This window comes from Quercus lobata, chromosome 1 (assembly GCF_001633185.2).
Source record: "Quercus lobata isolate SW786 chromosome 1, ValleyOak3.0 Primary Assembly, whole genome shotgun sequence".
Taxonomy (NCBI): Eukaryota; Viridiplantae; Streptophyta; class Magnoliopsida; order Fagales; family Fagaceae; genus Quercus; species Quercus lobata.
In genome coordinates this window covers 20,059,711-20,080,272 of record NC_044904.1, presented here as the reverse complement: position 1 = coordinate 20,080,272, position 20,562 = coordinate 20,059,711, and the positions used below count along the sequence as shown (strand labels likewise).

General features: G+C 39.6%; 1 protein-coding gene across 1 annotated transcript; it reads right to left on the bottom strand.

Annotated features, from left to right (window-relative positions):
* Positions 1 to 17,895: 17,895 nt before the first annotated feature.
* Positions 17,896 to 18,504, bottom strand: LOC115950579. The gene has a single exon (XM_031067782.1). It carries the CDS (start codon positions 18,502 to 18,504, stop codon positions 17,896 to 17,898), a length of 609 nt encoding a protein of 202 aa, XP_030923642.1.
* Between the last annotated feature and the right edge of the window lie 2,058 nt (positions 18,505 to 20,562).

The window sequence follows — 20,562 nt, the reverse complement described above, 5'->3', positions numbered from 1 at the left end:
GCATAAATCTCTCAATTAGCATAATGCTCCAATCACCACCAATAAAACAAGCTCCATGCTTGAGGTATAGCAAATTTATCTGAAAATTTGTTGGAGAGTGGGATGAGCTAGTAGCATAATTAATGGGGGGTGGGGGAAATGCAAGTTTCATGATAATGAGTATTTTATAAAACGTATTATAATTTGGGAATTTCCATTTAGATCATGCAAATCCTTTTTTTCTTAATAAAATGACAAGAATAGTTCAAAGAATGTAGCACCAAGCTTTCTCAAAATATTTCAACATGAAACTACATACTATTTGCAATGAGCTATCAAAACACCCTTTCAAAACCTGAAAATCCAACCCAAGGCCACATGACAAGCCGCCATAAAGACGTTAGGTATGCCACAAAGACATCAAGTTATGCCACAAAAACATCAATCCGCCACAAAGACGGGGTGTCAAGATACTAATGTCACAGAGACTACGACATTTGGCTGGGTAATCACATGTCACGGCCCAATGGTAAAAACATGAAGGGCTCACAGTTTACATGAAATTAGAACACGGTTCAATTTTAAGTAGTTTCACAAAAACCTTTGAAATACCCCATATATTCACAAGGTCCTCAAATTTTCCAAAATCATTTTGTGTCAATAACATTTTCTATCAATTTCCCAAATAGCACAAGTCAAGATAAAACATCTTTAGAATTTGCAAATAATGCAATAAATCCATAAAATCCATTCCCAATAATTTTATCAAAGATGCTCATCTCTTCCGTACTAACAGATCATGCATTTCCCCATATGCAATATTAAACATGATGTGCTTTTCATATATAATCATATATAACATGGTCACAACACAATACTTTTTAAGAAAATATAGTTTCACAAATAATTTTCCAAAATATGTTTGACCCAAAAACAAAGTTTATGCAATGTGGTTATTTTCCAAAAATCCCATTAAAAAGCTACTTACCTCAGCAGTCCAATCCAAATTTACCTCAATCGGGCATCACATTCAACAAATCAAGTTACTAGTTCTATCACCAAGTACCTTGGAACCTAGAAACACAAGTATCAAGCCTATTAATAACAAGGCCTACTACAAAATTACACTATCAAATTTGTCTCCATAAATCATAAAGGATTCCCTTAAAAATCAAACCTAAGGCCCTAAAGCCTAGCTTGACCATCCCAAGACAAGTACCCCTACCCAAATGGGAACCAAAAAGACATACAAGAAACTCATAAGACTACAACACTACCAAACAACCAAAGCCTTTAATTTCCCTTTTGCAAACAATATGCATTTACCAACTTGATACAACGTATGTCGCTACCAAACTATGATAAAATTAGCCAAAGTAAAACATTTGTCAAAGAAAGCATATATGAACTTACAAGCTAAACCACACAACAAAAGCTTAGAGTAAATTCCTTAAAGTCTTAGCATCCTAATCACACTTTCAGATAACTTCCAACAGGTCAGCCATTTTTATAAAATTCGTTTGGTCCACTTAGTATTATCCAAAATGCTTGAAATTAAATAGGGAGAAGCCTTTATATATCTAGTATGTACCACCAAAAATTAAGCTCAAAGTGATTTTTCTATAATTTATTAAAAATCACATAATGCTGCTTACTCAAATCTGTCAGGGACAGATTTACAGTCCCAAGAGAAAATCACTATAATTTTAGTACTATTCCAAAAGTTTTGAGACTTGATTAACCTTAAAGTTTCATGTGTTAACACACATAAACAACTAGGATTACAACTCATAACCTAATATAACAATCATTACAAGTCAAGAATTTCAATCCTATAACTCATATAGGCAATTTATCAAACACTTGGTAAGCAAAAGACACATGCTCACATTACTTGCACAAATATTTAGTTAATACCAAAATCACAACCACATATGCCAAAGACATTTCAAAATGCAAGGAAACCCTCTTTCAAAAAATTAACCCCAATCTCCCATATAAATCAAAATCCCAAATGATTTCTCAAGAAACCCAACTCACATGGTTGCCAAACAATAAATCCATATCACCCCATTAAATTAAAACCTCCAATCAGGTCTTAAATGTCCCAACAAAGAGCAATCTTAACAATATAGGATAGTAGGGGTTTGCAGAAAACCCACTGACCCACCAAACCCGACCCAACCCAACTTGACCCGCCGGGTTGGGTCGGTTTTTAAGGCTTGGTGGGTTGGGTTGGGTTACAAAAAAAAATTTTATGGTGATTTGGGTTGGGTTTGGGTCATAAAATTACAAACCCGCCAAACCCAACCCGACCCATCCATATTTAATATATATTTAAAATATATTTTTATATTTAATAATTTTTTTTAAATCAATTGTAGGGCACTTTTATATATATATATATATATTTAAATATATATTATATATTTAATAATTAAAAAAAAAAACAATTGTAGAGCAGCATTTCCTCAGTTTCTCCTACTAATACTAATTTAATATATATAAAATATATTATATAATTAATAAAATTTTTTAAATAGCCAGTTCTTCCTATCCTATATAAAAGCCAATTAGTTCACACAAATCCTAATAAATTACTATTGTTGTTTAGTCATTAATGTTGTTTGCCTTTAAGGAGTTACATTGATACTAATCTTTAAGTTTTTTTAATATTTTAATATTTTTTTTCTACTCAATTTAATAATAATAATAAAAAAATTTCAAACCTATGGGTTCAACCCGACCCATGTGGGTTGGGTTGGGTTGGATTTTTTTTGACCCACCATGGTGGGTTGGGTCAAAAAATCCCCTCAACCCGACCCAACCCGACCCATGCACACCCCTATAGGATAGAAACCCAAAGATATTAGAAGGTGGGTCATGGAGATTTTACCTTACATTCATGTTGGGAGAAGTCAAACCATGGAGAAGAGTTTGATGACCAAAATTTTAGAAGCTAACTTAGAGACCAAGAGGGAGGAGAGATTTGGGAGAGAGAGGTAGAGGGATTTGTGTGTTTGTTTTTGTGTTTGAGTGTGAAAGAAGAAGAGCAATCGGTCAAGAGGGAGAGAGATATTTGTGAGGATGTGTGGTTGAGAATGAGTGGGTAGGTGGGAGTGTCACATGTGGGTATAAAAATCTGACCCCTCTTTTTGTGTGTGTGTGTGTGTGAGGGGGGGGGGGATAGGTAAAGGTTGGGGTGTTACAACACGTGTAACGGTTACAGAAGGGGAATTAATTATTTTCCCTCCAAAAATTCACTCAATGCTCCCCAAGATTCCCCCTCTATAAATACTACTCATTTCCATACTTTGTTTCCTTCTCTCAATCTCTATTTCCTCACTCCTTTGAGCAACCTCCCTTTTTCCCGAGACCACTCTCCTTAGCGCGTTACTGTAAGTTCTCTACTCCCTGTTCTCTTTTTTCAAGTTTTCTTCAAATTTTGTTATACATACAAATGGATTTTGCACATCTTCTTAGAACTGAGGCTGCCTTAGCAACCTTTAGGGCTAGGTTCGATATCCTTTTAAACGTAGATATAGAGTTCTGCCTTGAAGGAAACATAGAGAATGATAGACGTCCTCGGGTAGTGTTTTTTTCTTTAATGGCTATTTTAGAAGGTGGGTTAGATTTCCCGTGGACCCCTTATTACTTAGAACACTTAGTTTTTATGACCTTTGCCTCGACCAACTGCCATCGAATTTCTATAGAGTGGTGAGTTGTGTGAGTCGACTTAATAACTTGTATAGGCTTAGGACTCAACCACCACGACATCAATTTCTTGTACAACATTTGTGGTGGCTCAAGGATGGGTTACTACCTACAATTTTGAGACACTGTTGTCCAGTTAATATCGTGCCTCCCTGACTCTAATAAGAATTTGGTTGGAGAGTACGATAAAGTGAGCGGGAACTGGCTTGCTGGCAAGCACACTTGTCTAACCTCACCTCGAGACATTGGTCGATATTCCCTTTCCTTTTCATTTTTTGTACTACTCGGAATTACTCTCCTAATTTTGACTGAGGATTTTCCCTTTAATTTCGTTATTTTACCGCAAAACTTTGTGATCTTTTTAAATTCCTTTCTAACGAAGTGTATTTTCTTCTACTGTGCAGCTACTAAATGTTTTAGGCCTGATCTTAGCACTGTGCATTCCCGAGACTTGAACTTTGTACTATGCTCGAAGATATTCGTGCACTAAATGGTCAGCTAAGAGCATCACACCTTATCCTTCGTTACGTTCCTTCATACACTAGCTACCAAGATCCAGGGTAGGCTCTTACCGTTGGTAGCCCCCTGCTTTCGTACGTTGACGTTTTTCTCCCAGGTTTCCTTCTGAGAGTTCTTTCTCTTGGTGAAGCTTGGAGAATAGGTCCTCATCGGATAAGAGAGGGTTCTTTGCTCCCTGTCAGGAACAATTCTGCTGATAGAGTATTCCACGGCAAAGTCGATCACATTCTAGTTGAGGAGCCAGCTGCCGAAGAACTTATGGTTGAAGAACTAGGCTTTGAAGAATCTAACTCTGAGATGGTTGTAAGGCGAAGGATGATCATCGATCGCTTCATCCGCAGGGGCTAAGCTTTCGATGGACAATTAGCTCCCCAACAGCCACAACAACATACTCCCCCACCTTCTCCTCATAATCGCAAGAGGCCAAAGGATTCCTTTGATCCAACTGAGCAACCTACTGACCCATCCTTTGGTCCAATGCTGGTCTCGACTGCCGTACCCTTAATCACTCAGGATCCTTCCCCTGAAACAAGGCTCATTGAGATGGTCGGCTCCAAATTGCATCTTTATTTGTATCTCCCTCCCAAGGTTAGCAGAGTGTCTTTATGTTGGGAGACAGCCCTCTCTTAACTGATTCCTCTATTAGGAATTGGTCCAAAGGGCAAGGGGGCCGGATTGCAGATAGTCTTAGGTAGGTACTTCTACTGCCCGATGACCTATAATACTTCTCGGACAGTAGTGATGAGGCCATCTCCCTCAGGCTGAAATGACACACCATCGCGGTAAACCTTAATTTTTTTTTTAATTTTAATTTTATTATTATTTATGTACTCTTTGCATTTTCCCCTTTGACCTGACCTCTCCTTTTTTATCCTTATTGTCCTATTAGGCTGCACAGATGACTCATATCCTTGAAGGCTAGCTCAAGGGTGCTATGGAAGAAGCAGATAAGGAGAAAGCCTTAAAGGAGGTGTCCGAGTCTACCTTTCGAGAGCAAACTGCTGAATTAGCTATTGCCAAGCAACAATCTGTAGAAGTTGAGAGAGCTCGTGTGGCTACCAAGAAGAGAGTGGCAGACTTAGAGGGTAAATTGGGTGAAGTAGAGGTCAAGCTCCCTCAAGCTGAGAGTGTCATCTCAGTTTGGGATAAGGAAATAGCTGATTTGAAGGTTGCTGTGACACAAAGTGAGCAAAAGTTCTACAACATGGGCATCACTGATGCCGAGAACTCCAGTGAGGCTGTTATGTTTGAATCTCGGCACTATGGATTTAGGGAGGGGTGGATAGTAGTTGTGAATGCTCTTCATCTCCCTGAGAACTCTCCTTTCAGGGATCCTTAGAAAATACCTCTACCCAAACCTCCCCCTCGTCCTTTTGTCCAGACCTAGGCCTCGATTGAAGAGGAAGACAGCCCCAACATGAGGAGTTGGTTGAGGAGATTGATTCTCACACCATAATAATCGATCTCGACAACATGACCACCCTTGATGTCGCTGAAATGCTGCTGAAGGTCAAGAGCTGCCGACCTCTTTTCCTGATCCAAGCCCCTTAGTGACCGAAGATATTGCTATTGCTCCCACCGACTACGCCCAAGATCCAAATACTTAAAACATCATTTATTTATGTATTCTCACTTTTATTTATTATATATTTCTCTTCTTCAAATTATGTAAGAACTTATTGATGCTCTCTTATTTGTTATTTAATTTTGTATCTTGTTTAGTTGTAAAGTATTGGGTAAAATTATTAAGTCCTTTCGGTGGACTAAACACCATTTCATTTATGAACTCTTGTGTTTGTTTTATTTATACTCTACTATTTTACTTTTATTTTCCTTTGCATACTAGCCTCGTGCTACTTTTATCCTTCCTCTTATGCTCTTTTATATAAGTATTGCTCATACTTTAAGATAGTGTAATCCAAGTCCCATGCAACTTGTTGGTAATGATTCCCTCCGAGGTTCACATAAACTTGGATTAGTACAAACCGAGGACAAGCTCTTGGCCTTAGTTTATTTTAATACTTCCACCTCGTCGATGGTCAGAGTTTCCATCCTTGAATCAGTCGATAAGTTTCCACCTAGTGGGCGACCGGGGTTAGGCCTGATAGGCCACAAACTAAATGACCCCTTGTGATAGAAATTAATTAATTAATTAGCCAAGTTATTAATTAATCAATTTATCATGCAAACGCGTGGTAGCACAAACAAATCACTAATAAACTAAATATGCAGTGGAAAATAAATAACACGGTGATTTGTTTACGAATGGGGAAAACCTAATGGCAAAAAACTCCACCTGGTGATTTTCAGGTCACCACTCACGAAACTCCACTATTATCAGAACAAGCGGTTACAAGTAAAGGAATCCAAGTACCTTACCGACCTACAGTTGAACCCTTACCCCAATACCCAATTGGACTTGTTCTGTAGTGATAGTTCCCCTTTCAGATGCACGACTCCCAGTACGTGACTAACTAATTGCGCGGATCCCAATACGTGACTACAATCATCAACTAAGAAGGTTGTTGGTTGCAAAGTTCTTCAGTTCATCCACATGATGAAGATCAAGAAGATGCTTGGTCACAAAACCCTACGGTGCACATACACAGCAACTTCTTCAAGAGAAAGAGATGAACTAGGGCAAGAACTTCGTCTCCGGTCAGAATTTGCTTGAATAGAGTTTGCTCAAAGCTTGTGCAACTTATGAACTGTTTGATGGCCCTTAAACTGATCATTTTATATGTCTAGGGTTAGGAAAAAAAGAAAGCCCAAATACAAATTAACGGATCCCAAGAAAATCATATTGGAATTTTGAAAATCTTAAATCTCGATAGATAGAAGGTGTCGAGAAGGTGTCGAGCAGGTGTCGAGCACACCGAATGTAGAACAGCTTCCTTAAGCTCGATAGATGCAGCTGTCAAGCCAGCTGTCGAGCTTTAATGATTTTGCACAATGAACTTGTTTTCTTGAACAGACTTGAAGGCTTCAATACTTGATCTTGAAACAAGGTTTCTTGAAATATTTAAAGACATCCTAAATCTACCCAAATACAAGTAAAGTGCGTTTTGTCAAAGGATAAGCCAATTACATAAAAGAATGACATATGTTCCTAACAAGTGAAACATATATGTCCTAACAATCTCCCCCTTTTGCAATCCGTGACAAAACCATAACAAACAAATAAATATATGAGAGAAGTCATAAATCACTCAACTCATATTCACTTGTTGAATACAATAAAATCTATCCTAACACAAACTCTTGAAAAATTTTACAAGAAGAAAGTTTATGGTAAGTAGACTTTGACAACCTGTATTTCTGAAACACTTTAAATAAAACTCATTAAGGCATCTTTGTGTGAGACAAAAATAATAGATTGCATACAAGTATAAGAAACATATGTATAAAGGGAGAAAAGAAACAACACATGAAGGGGTAAGTGAAAGAAAACATACATCAATATAAAGAAATGAATAAGTACAATGTATGTCTATAAATGGTTACAAGATCTCATGTACAAGAGTAATGTATCTAAAAAGAAAGAAAAGAAAAGATACATACTATCCTCACTACATCCCTCAAAATGTATCAACACTCCCCCTAACAAAATGGTCCTATATTAACTCTCCCCCTAAGATAGACTACTCTCATACCAAAACTACTTCCCCTTTTTGTCACGAATGACAAAAGGTAAGAGTGTCAAGTAGGCATCTCATCGGTAGAGCTAGCATCTCGATCAGCATCATCCAAAACATCATCGTCATCACCATCATCATCATCCTCATCCTCAGAATCAAAAGCCACGGAAGAAGGTGGTGAAGGAGTAGCCTTAGGAGCAAAACCACCTATGGACGCTTGTCACCGTGCAATATGACCGACACGAATGTTCACCTGATACAACTCTGTAGAGAGTGTATCTAAGCGAGCATTTATGTGCTGCAGCTGCGCCATGATGTCTCCTAAAGACACATCGCCTGAAGAAGAAGGAGAAGTCGATGTGGATGGAGCAGAACAGGATGGAGTTGAACGGGAGGAAGGAGCTGCTAAATCCGACTGCCGCGATCGAAGCTGGGCCTCGTTACATTTAACGGTAGCGTAATCTATGGCACACATAATGGTAAAATGGTTGGAAGAGGGAAAAGGAATGGAAAAATGGCGTAAGATCCTCGTGATAGCGGAAGGAAAGATGAGCTTATCATAGAATGCCGAATCTAGATGAACATCTATAATAGACAAAATGAAATGAGAAGGGAAATCTATGGTAAAATGCTCAAGAAGCGATAACAAAAATCGAGCACGAGGCTCTGTGATAGAGTTATAGTGAGAGAAGGGATGCAAAACAAAAGTCATCACCATGTTCATGAATCTAGGACCTTTAGCAAAAGGTTGACATGGTGTAAAAAGACGCTCACCCCAAGCAGTAGGGCACTCACAAAAAGCAGACATGAGCTCATCCCGGGACACAGTCCTCAGACGCTCACAACTAGGATAGTCAGGAAACTTTATCCTAGGGACCCGAAGCACATCCGCAACAAGCTGCGGTGTGATAGGAATGTACCTCGAATGCGAGTGAAGAAAAGAGGTACTGAATGATCAATCCCGTGCATGTTGGAGTAGAACTCCTGGATAAGCACGAGAGGACAGGTGACCAGGACGTCACACAGTGACTCCCATCCCCTACTGTGAATGACAGAAGGAAGGTCGGTGTCGGCAAAGTCCGTCAAAATGACTTGGCGTTCCGAATGAATGCCTCATCTAGAAAAGTTCTTCGAAAATGCCTTAAAGGCATCATCATCACAGAACCGAATATGAGATAGAGTAGGATCAGACGATGAAGAAGCACCGGAATGAAGAGGATTCCGGGCTGGAATGGATTTACGCTTAGGTGCCATAGACACGACTAACGTAAACTAACAAAGAGGGAGAGAAAGAATGACAATCAGAAAAGTCCCAAGCAGTTTCAAATATATCAAGTATATTGAAAAGAAGTACTTATGCATGGGAAATGCATGAATATGTGACATGCAAAAAAAATTGCATCATGGGCTCAGCTCAATCCAAACTTATCAGCACACAACATATAACACACATCTAAATGTATGACAATATCATTATAATGCTAATGTGATGCAATGTATGAGATTTTAAATACATTTAAGTGAAAACCCATTCCAAAATTTCAATGAAAGCTCATCAATTTTGAAAAACCCCAAAATTTTTCGAAAACCCCAAAACCTAGGTTTCAAAACATGAAATGCATGAAGGAGAAAGGATTAGAAGCTTACCAAGTAAAAAGAAACTTGAAAAAGCTTGAAGAATCCTTGAGGAATAAGTTTGGACTGAGATGAGACTGTTTTGGGAGAGAAAACAGAGAAGTATCGAGAGAGAGATCGAAGAAAATGATTTCCGGATCGCGTAGAGGCCTTATATAGAGCAGCCAGTAAATCTCGACAGATGCAGGTATCGAGAGGTATCGAGGGATCTGTCGAGGAGGTGTCGAGAAAATGCTTGTCGACAGCTGAGGTGTCGAGGAGGTATCAAGGAACAACACATCAGAATCTAGAACAGAATCTCAATCGATCCACCAGGTGTCGAGAAGCTATCGAGGATACAGACCTAATCTCGATCGATCCACCAGGTATCGAGGTGCAAGTGAGATTGCGATAAGAAAAAGTGTAGGAAGCTCGATAGATAGATAGCTAGCTATCGAGGAGGTGTCGAGCCAGCTTTTAAAAGTAGTTTTTCGAGATGTGAAAAACACAGACATGAATGCAATCTAACATGCAACTCAACTAATGATCCAATCAACATATTAAGCTTTCAAAATCATCTCTCAAATAAAATTTAAGCACATGGATCTTCAAAAACACACACACACACACTAAACAAGTCTAACCAATTTTATATTTAAAAAACAAGTCAAGACAGCTTAGTGAGCATACATGAATACATGTAAAACCTCGTGATGGCCAAATCACATCGTACCTGCACATATATCAAGAATAGCAAAGAATATTGCGTGTTGTGTGTGAAGAATATCGCAAGATTGCATAAGTGTATGCATGTTATGACAATTTGAGATATGAGAAAATCACTTTAACTCACACACAATCATAACTGCTTGATGGGGACTATCACCTTTGAGGTACATCCTATAACTCTCACATCTCCTAGAATACATGCTTAATCATATTTAAAGCATTTTTGATTTTTTTGCTTTTGAGTTTTCTTTGCATATTTTTCTTTTAAGCATATCATGCATGAGCTTATCAGAGAAAGAAAAGAATTACCCAATGATATTTGACATTCCAATTTTGCTATGCCTAAGCCCACAAATGTCATTGACACTACACTTTTGCTATGCCGAAGCATACAGGTGTCATATTATGATTGGCGGGTAACAGTGGTGAGATGGTTATTTATGCCTTTCTCTCAGAATTTTTTAGTCCTTCTTGTCGAAAAGAGTGATATAAGTATTAAGTTTAAGAGACAACTTACTTGCTTAGTTGTGCATAGAGATGCTCATCTAAGCTACAAATGATACAAAGTTTAGAAAACTTTGTTTCAATGGCCATCCAAGGTACACAAGTACCAAAGTACACAAAACACACACTGTTTTTGTATTTTTCTGATTTTTTAATTTTTTTTTATATGAAAAACAAAACAAGCAAAAACTGAAAAATAACCAAACAAAAACATGTTAAACAACCAAAGCATAAAAACTAGATTGACTCAAAACATAAAATCAAAACACCTAAGTAATGCACACACAAAAACAAGAAGAGAGAGAGAGAAAAGTGACAGAATCACTTGGAGCCCTTTTCCTTCCACACTTTGGAAGAACCTTTCCGTCTAGCAAACCCTTGAATTGGTAGTGAAGGGGAAGAATTAAAACCATTCAAGTTCGAAAGGAACATGAGGGCTTTGAGAAGATCTCCAAGGGGAGCAAGAGAGGATTGAAGTTGATTCTGGTTCCTAGATGCTATCATGCTGTTGCTTTGTTGAGTGGCAAGCCACTTGTAGCAATTTGGTTGAGTATGACCGGCAGCTCCACAATGATGACAGAGATGCTGCTTCTTTTGTTTAGGCTTTTGAGAGTTAGCCTTCTTAGCCCTAGGGTTTTTAACATCTTTCTTCTTAAACTTAGGGGGTGCTCCTAAGATAGATTTACCCTTGTCTATGTTCTTACTAACTAATTCAATTTTAATCTCATTGTTCTCAGTTTTAACATTATTAGCAGGAGGAACAAAAACTGTAGTACTAGAAGAAGCAGTATTAGAGGAAGAAAGACCATACCCTAAGCCTGTTCGATCTGAAACAAATTTTTGAATGCTTAGCATCTCATCCAGCTTTGTGCTTGAAGTCCTTTCCAGTTGAGCTCTGACTTGACATAACTTTGCTTCACGCTTCTTGGTCTTCTCAGCCAAGAAATTGTTTTCAAATCTTAGCGCCCCAATAGTTTGATTAGCCTCATCAAACTTTGTGGAAAGCTCCTCACGGTCAAGTTCCACATCACTGAGCTTCTTGGTGGTTAGCCTATACAATTTCTCATGCTTCTCAGAAAGCTTGTACAGTTTCTCATAGGTTGTATGGATGTCATCTTGATCATCCATCTTCTCAAATTTGGATTCCACCAATTCCTCTTCTTCAACCACATCTTCAACAATCCCATTAGTAGGATTGACAGTGGCCGTGAAGGCATTTAAGATTCCGTCATCCTCATTGTCGGAATCATCCTTAGGCTCAGTGTCGCTCAAGATAACAGCAAGTGCCTTGCTCATCCCAATGCTCTTGAGGTATGTAAGACATTCATGCTTCATGTGACCAAAGCCTTGACACCCAAAGCACTTAGGTCCTGAGGGAATAGTGTACTGACCACCTTCCTTAGCATCCTTCTTCCCTTTGTCTTGGCCTTTAAACTGAGAAGAACTGGATTGCCTGCAGTCCTTGTCAAAACCCTTTCCATTGAACTACCTGGTAATGTAGGACTTCATCTTGGAATCTTCATCATCAGAAGATTCATCTATTTCACTACTCTTGGCCTTCAGTGCCATACTCTTGCTTTTACCCGACTTGCCTATTCTTGTCAACCCTAGCTCGTAGGTCTGCAAGTTTCTAACCAGCTTAGTCAGAGGAATCTTGTCAATATCCTTTGATTCCTCTATTGCAGTAATTTTAGCATGAAATTTCTTGGGCAGAGATCTGAGCACTTTCCTCACAATCTTGGGTTTAGGAATAGTTTCCCCAAGATTGAAGGCTGAGTTCACTATGTCCTTTAGCTTGGCATAGAACTCATCTCCTCCTCCATCTTTATCTTTTCAAAGCTTGTAGTGAACCTCTAAAGCTTTGAGTCCTTGACAGCCTTGGTACCCTCATAGGTTGTCTGGAGAATGGTCCAAGCCTCCTTGGCAGTTTCAGTTGAGGATATCTTCTTGAACTCCTCATTGGTGACTGCACTGAACAATGCATTCAATGCTCTGCTGTTGAAGTTTACTGCCTTAATCTTGGCATCATCCCAGCCGGCTGGCGCTTCTGTAGGCTTAGTCCAGCCTATCTCCACAGCTTGCCACACTTTCTCATCTAAAGACTGTAAGAAAGCTCTCATGCGTACTTTCCAGTATGCATAGTTAGTGCCATCAAGTAAAGGAGGTATGATTAATGAATGTCCTCTATCCATGACAAACAGGGGTCAATGGATCAACACAGCAAAGATTAAACCCTAATCAGAGTGTGCCTACTCTGATACCACTTGATAGGCCACAAACTGAATGACCCCTTGTAATATAAATTAATTAAGTAATTAGCCAAGTCATTAATTAATCAATTTATCATGCAAACACGTGGTAGCATAAACAAATCACCAATAAACTAAATATGCAGCGAAAAATAAATAACACGGTGATTTGTTTACGAATGAGGAAAACCTAACGGCAAAAAACCCCTACCAGGTGATTTTCAAGTCACCACTCCTGAAACTCCACTATTATCATAACAAGCGGTTACAAGTAAAGGAATCCAAGTACCTTACCAACCTACAATTGAACCCTTACCCCAATACCTAATTGGACTTGTTTTGTAGTGACAGTTCCCCTTTCAGATGCATGACTTCCAGTACGTGACTAACCAATTGCGCGGATCCCAGTACGCGACTTCAATCACCAACTAAGAAAGGTGTTGGTTGCAAAGTTCTTCAGTTCATCCACATGATGAAGATCAAGAAGATGCTTGGTCACAAAACCCTATGGTGCACATACACAGCAACTTCTTCAAGAGAAAGAGATGAACTAGGGTAAGAACTTCATCTCCGATCACAGTTTGCTTGAATAGAGTTTGCTCAAAACTTGTGAACTATTTGACGGCCCTTAAACTGATCCTTTTATATGTCTAGGGTTAGGAGAAAAGAAAGCCCAAAGATAAATTCACGGATCCCAAGAAAATCAGATTGGAATTCTTAAAATCTTAAATCTCGACAGATAGAAGGTGTCGAGAAGCTGTCGAGTAGGTGTCGAGCACACCGAATGTAGAACAGCTTCCTTAAGTTCGATAGATGCAGCTGTTGAGCCAGCTATCGAGCTTTAATGATTTTGCACAATGAACTTGTTTTCTTGAACAGACTTGAAGGTTTCAATACTTGATCTTGAAACAAGGTTTCTTGAAGTATTTAAAAACATCCTAAATCTACCCAAATATAAGTAAAATGCGTTTTGTCAAAGGATAAGCCAATTACATAAAAGAATGACATATGTTTCTAACAAGTGAAACACATATCTCCTAACAAGGCCGAGGCTAGACTTCTATCCTTAGAGAAATTTGATAAGGTTTCTACCTAGTCGTTGACCAGGGTCAGGCCAAAGTTAGGCTTCTATTCTTAGAGCAATTCAAAGTAGAGGCAAATCATAATATATGAAGACATGATATTATAGATGTACAAATGGTTGATGATACTCCAATGCTGGGTAAATTACATAACAAGCACTTCTTCATGTCTATCATGCTTAATGATACTATCTTTTCAAATTTTGCACGTTCCAAGGTCAAGGGAGTGGTCTTTCTTCCATATCTTCCAAGTAGTAAGCACCAGCCCTAGCTATTGCAGTAACTTTGTACGGTCCTTTCCAGTTCGGAGCCAGCTTTCCCGCGTTCAGATCCTTAGTAATTTCCACCACTCTACGCAGCACTAAGTCTCTTGCACCAAACTCCCTTGCTCTCACATTCTTATCATACCTTTGGGCCATCTTCTGTTAATAATCTGCCAGCCGAATAGTAGGCCATCTCTTGGCGCTCTTCCAATAAATCCAACTGTTCCATCATTAACTCATCGTTACTGTCCGGAGAAAAACTTGAGACCCTCATGCTGGACATGCTTATCTCCACGGGGATTACTGCCTCAGTCCCATAGGTCATGGAATAAGGAGTTTCATAGGTAGATCTTCGCGGAGTCATTCGGTAAGCCTACAGTACGTTCGACAATTCTTCAGTCCACTTACCCTTTGCTCCCTCCAACCTTTTCTTCAACCCACTCACAATTGCCTTGTTCGTCGCCCCGGCTTGGCCATTACTCTAAGGGTATGCTGGGGTTGAGTATCTATTCTTGATCCTAAGGTCACTACAATACTTCAGAAAAGCTTTGCTATCAAATTGTAATCTGTTATTTGATACCAATGATTTCGGTACCTTGAACCTTGTAACTATGTTTTTCCATGATAGGCCAAGAATGTATTGACATTTTCTGATGAATTAATTAATTAATTAGCCAAATTTATTGATTAATCAAATTAATATGAAAAATACGTGGTAGCACAAACAAATCACCAATTAACTAAAGTGCAATGGAAATTAAATGATATAGGTGATTTGTTTACGAATGGGGAAAACCTACACCGCAAAAACCTCACCGGGTGATTTTAAGGTCACCATTCTCGAGAATCCACTATTATCAAAATAAGTGGTTACAAGTAAAGGAATCCTAGTACCTTATACCAACCTATAGTTGAACCCTTACCCTAATACTCAATTGGACTTATTCTGTAGTGACAATCTCTCTTTTCAATCCACGGCTCTCAGTACGTGACTAACCAATAGATGCGCGGATCCCAGTATGTGACTTAATCACCAACTTGAGAAAGATGTTGGCTGCAAAGTTCTTCAGTTCATCACACGATGAAGATTAAGAAGCTCCTTGGTCACAAAACCCTACGGTGTACAAACACAGCAACTTCTTTAAGAGAAAGATGAACTAGGGCAAATGTCTTCGGTTCACAATATGCTTGTGAAAAACTTTTACATTGAGTTGCATCCACTGTAACGGCCCTTAAAATAATCCTTATATATGTTTAGGGTTGTGAGAAAAAAAGGCCTAAACATATACCCATGGATTTGATGAAAATCAGCTCTAAAAAACTGAGTTTCATAAACCTCGATAGATAGCTATCTATCGAGCTAGCTATCGAGCCATGGGTTGAAACAGCTTTAAACCTCGATAGATGCTAGCTGTCGAGTTTTAAAATCCAGCACTTCTTCACTTGATTCTTGGACAGACTTGCATGACTTTAACACTTGAACTTGAAACCTTGTTTCTTGAAGTATTATACTCATCCTAGATCTACCCAATTACAAGTAAAGTGCGTTTCGTCAAAGGATTGACAAATTACATAAAATAGTGACGTATGTTCCTAACATTGAATCACATATATCCTAACAATCTCCTCCTTTGGCAATCCATGACAAAATCACAACAAACAAATGAAAATATAAGAGAAGTCATAAATCACTCAACTCATATTCACTTATTGAATACAATAAAATCTATCCTAACACAAACTCTTGAAAAACTTTGCAAGAAGAGAGTTTATGGCAAGTAGACTTTAACAACCTATATTTCTGAAACACTTTAAACAAAACTCATCACGGCATCTTAGTGTGAAACATAAATAATAGATTGCATACAATAAATATGAAACATGTGTATAAAGGAAGAAAAGAAACAACACATGGAGAGATAGGTGAAATAACACACATCAATATATATATATATATATATATATTTATATAAACCAAATATAAGTACAATATATGTCAAATGGCCACAAGACCAATATACAAGAGAAATAATGTATCTAAAATAGAAAGAAAAGAAAAGATACAAAAATCCTCACTACATCCCTTATGCACACTCCCCCTATCTCCTATACTAACCCTCCCCCTATAAGTATGATTACTCTCATCTCAAAACTACTCCCCCTTTTTATCACGAGTGACAAAGGGGTAAGTACATCAAGTAGACATCTCATCATCACTAGGCGAGCCAGCATCATCATCCTCATCAGCGTCATCACTGTCGGAGCCATCGTCACTCTCATCCTCAGAAGCCGATGGAGATGGAGAGGAAGCCACAGTGAAACCACCCATAACAGCTTGTTGTCACGTGATACAACCAACATGGGTGTTCACCTAACACAACTCTTCGCTGAGAGTGTCAAGGCGAGCATCCATTTACACAAGCTGTGCCATGATGGCCTCAAGTGTAACTCCACCCTCTGAAGACGAAGGAGCGGAGGCGGATGAAGCGGTAGAAGCTAGAGGAGCTGCCATTTTTGTTTGGGGTTGCCTCGGTCGAAGCTATGTTGCACTCCATCAAACGGTAGCTGCATCTATGGCACACATGAAAGTGAAGTGGGGAGACTCAGGATAGGAGACAGAGAAATGGGGAAGGAGCCGTGTGATAGCTGAAGGAAAAATGAGCTTATCAAGGGTCCTTATAGACATCTATAAGAGAGAGTATGAAGTGAGTAGGGAAGTCAATAGAAAGATACTTAATGGGGGATAACAAAAAGCGAGCACGAGGCTCTGTGATAGTGTTATAGTGTGACAAAAGATGAAGAATAAATGTCATCACCATATTAAGGAATCTCGGACCTTTTGCAAAGGCAGAGCAAGGGTTGTTTTGACGCTCACCCCAAGATGATTGTGTCTCACAAAAGAGAGACACGAATTCGTCTTTGGACACTGTCCTTAGACACTTATAGCCAGGGTAGTCAGGATGCGCTACCTTGGGAACATGTAGCACCTCGGATATAATATCCGGAGTAACTACCATGCGTATACGCCGAATGTCCTCTCCTGATCCTCGACGGCTAGTGCAATCTAGTGATAACCCTGGAAAGCATCCAAGAAGCTCATCCTTGGATGACCTTATGTTGCATTAACTAACTGATCAATCTTCAGGACAGGGAAGGGATCCTTAGGACATGCTTGGTTGAGATCGTTGAAATTGACATAAACCTGCCACTTGCCGTTCTTCTTTTTAACCACCACGATGTTTGATCATCATTTTGGGAAAAATACCTCCCTGATAGCCCTAGCCTACTTTAATCTTGCTACTTCCTCCTTCACGGTCTCAACATGTTGCTTGGCTGACCTCCTTGGCTTCTGCTTCTTGGGAAGGAACAACAGATCCATATTTAGTTTGTGAGTAATGAACTTAGGGTCCACACCGGGAACCTCGTACGGGCTCCAAGAAAACACATCTAAATTTTGTATTAGAGTTAGCAATACGGCCACTTGATCTTCTTGATACATACTCTTGCCGACTTGGAAATATTTATTTTCATTGGGAAGCATCCTGACCTTGATTAGATCCTCGGCACTATCAACCCCCCCGCCCTTCACAGGCTCCTGTAATTGCTATAATAGGTCCTGCTCGGTTGGCTCCTTCTGCTTGATCTCATGATTGATAGCTATTACTAAACATTGTCTTGCAACTTGTTGATCTCCCCTTACTATGGCAATTCCACCTTCAGTATGAAATTTCACCTTCACATGCAAGGTAGACGGCACGACTCCCATAGCGTGGATCCACGGTCCCCAGAGAATCGCAATGTAAGATGAGAAGGCATTTACTACAATAAAGTTCACCACCACCTCCTTTCCTTCAATATTACCATGTAATGAAATCTGTCCCTTAGGGAGTACCACCTTTCCGTCAAATCCTACCAAGGGTGTGTTATACTTAGATAGGTCCTTGGGCTTTAATCCTAACCCCTTATGAAGATCAAGGTACATCACTTCAGCCCCACTTCCTTGGTCTACTAACACTGTTTTCACTACAAAACCCCAAATTCTAGAGGTGATTATGAGGGCATCATCATGCGGCTGGGTCGTTCTTTCCAAATTTTCATCTCTGAATTCAATCGGCTCCCTACTCAATTTCAGCCTCTTTCCTGGCCGATCATTGTCCTCAGCATCCTTTACCGAAGTCACATTTAAGGTCCCTTTACGTAGACTCAAAGTCATGCCAATTAAAGCCGCATGTATATCCTCTATAACCCCCAATGGCGGTGGGAGTGTGTTCCCTCATTTCCTTGAGGTCTGCCCTGCTGTACTACCTTCTGGTGCAGCTATGAACTCCTTCAAACCTAGCTTTCACAAGTAGTTCTAAATGATCCTTGAATACCTTGCACTGCTCGGTTGTGTGCCCCTTTTCCTGGTGATATGTACAATATTAATTCTGATTTCTCCTTGTTGGGTCACCCCCCATCTTACTTGGCCATCAAAAATATGATTCATTTTTAATCCTTTCCAAAATATTTTGAACGGGTTTTTTGAATGTTACATTGATCTCCTTGGTTTGGGTATTAGGCTCCTGAATTCTAATTTCTCTCCTTGGTCTTGACTGAAAACCCCCGGGCCATGAATCCTTTACATAATGTGAAGTGGCAGGGGCCTTACCCTTACTTTGTTGCTGGTCATCTTCCAGCCTGTTGTACTCTTCAATTTGTCTCTTAAGTTGATGAATACTTTCAGGAGGTTGCATGGTTAACAAATCTCTCAGCTCAGAATCTTGGGAAAGTCCTAACCTAAAAGTACTGGTGGCCACATTCTCATTACCTCACCCGATTTCATTATACAACTCCTAATATCAGTTGGCATAATTTCGAAGAGTTTCTCCCGCACCCATCTTCATGGACAGTAATATATCAATGGGCTGGGGTACTCGACTACAAGTAATGAATTGAGCCCTGAACTCCTGAATTAGCTCCTCAAAGTTGTGGATTGATCCCTTCTTCAACTCATTAAACCACCTTAAAACTGTAGGCCAGAGATTGGAAGGAAATACCTTGCATATAAGTGAATCATTCTGACTATGAAGCGGCATCATCTGGATGTAGTGGCTGACATGTTTGACAGGGTCCGTCTTATCGTTATACAAGATGAATGGTGGGAAGTTAAAATGCCTCGGCATTTAAGTAAGCCCAAATTTGTCAGAAATTGGCGACTGAGTGGCTCTCTGTAGTGCCTGATTTATTGCGTCCATTACAGCGTTGTGACGCCCATATCCGTTGGGTGAGTTTGGGTGTCGCTCGATGATCTTGCTCGATCTTTCTCTTGATCGACGGAAACTACTTTGATGAGAGGACTCTTTTCTGCTTTCTCCTGTGTAGTTAGAATCATCAGGAGATTCGTCATGGTTCCCTCTCCTACGTCTTCCCCATACTTCTAACTCCAACTCTCTGACCAGCCTGCGTAGACGCTTCATCTCCTGATTCCTTCCTTTATGGATCACTTGCTTGGGGATGTAAGATGCTGATCTATACCCCTGCGAAGAACCTTCCCCCGAATCCAGCCTTACTACTTGCTCTTCGTCCATGTGATCCTGGTCCCTTCTTTATTCTCTTTCACTCCTTCTCAAGCCCCGAGATGAGCCCTTAGAATGACTACCCGTAGAACTCGTCGAATGCCGTTCTTCCATGTTTAAAGGTAGTAGATTTTGCCTGGACCTTTAGCTGAGTAGGAGATTCCCACAGACGGTGCCAATTGTGTTGTGTATAGCTCGGTTAATGGAATGTTTACTAGGTTGTACTCACAATCCATTTGTTGTTGTATGGGTTATGGATATCCTACAACGGGAAGTTCCTAGAAACACAATTCTTCTACCTTATTGACAATTCCCTAGTGATTCCTTAGTAAGCTCTCTCCTTTTCTTAGTTTTTTCTCTCTCTTTTTGATATCTTACTCAAAACTATCTAACCCCCTTCTTCTTCCTCTTCCCCTCTATTTATAGGCTGGCTTAGTAGGTTTGTCATGATTGCATAGAGTGGCTTTTTGTGCAAGTGGTGCTTCTTTGTGATTATTCTTGACAAAAAGGGGGTCCTACTTTAGGAACGGGTATGTCAATTTTAGAACTCGTGACTGACACTGGATAGTGCTTGGTAGGCGATCTCCCCTAAGGCATTATTGAGATACATTAGAGACAGGCTCCGAGCAACATTGAACCCCAAGATTATAATAGTTCCTGAGTTATCCTTGGGCCGAACAGTATGGGTTGGGCCAATGGTATGGCCCACATGTGAT

What these genes read in the sequence shown, in the direction of transcription:
- LOC115950579 (XM_031067782.1), bottom strand. Translation starts at nt 18,504, where the DNA reads ATGACTTTGAGTCTACGTAAAGGGACCTTAAATGTGACTTCGGTAAAG.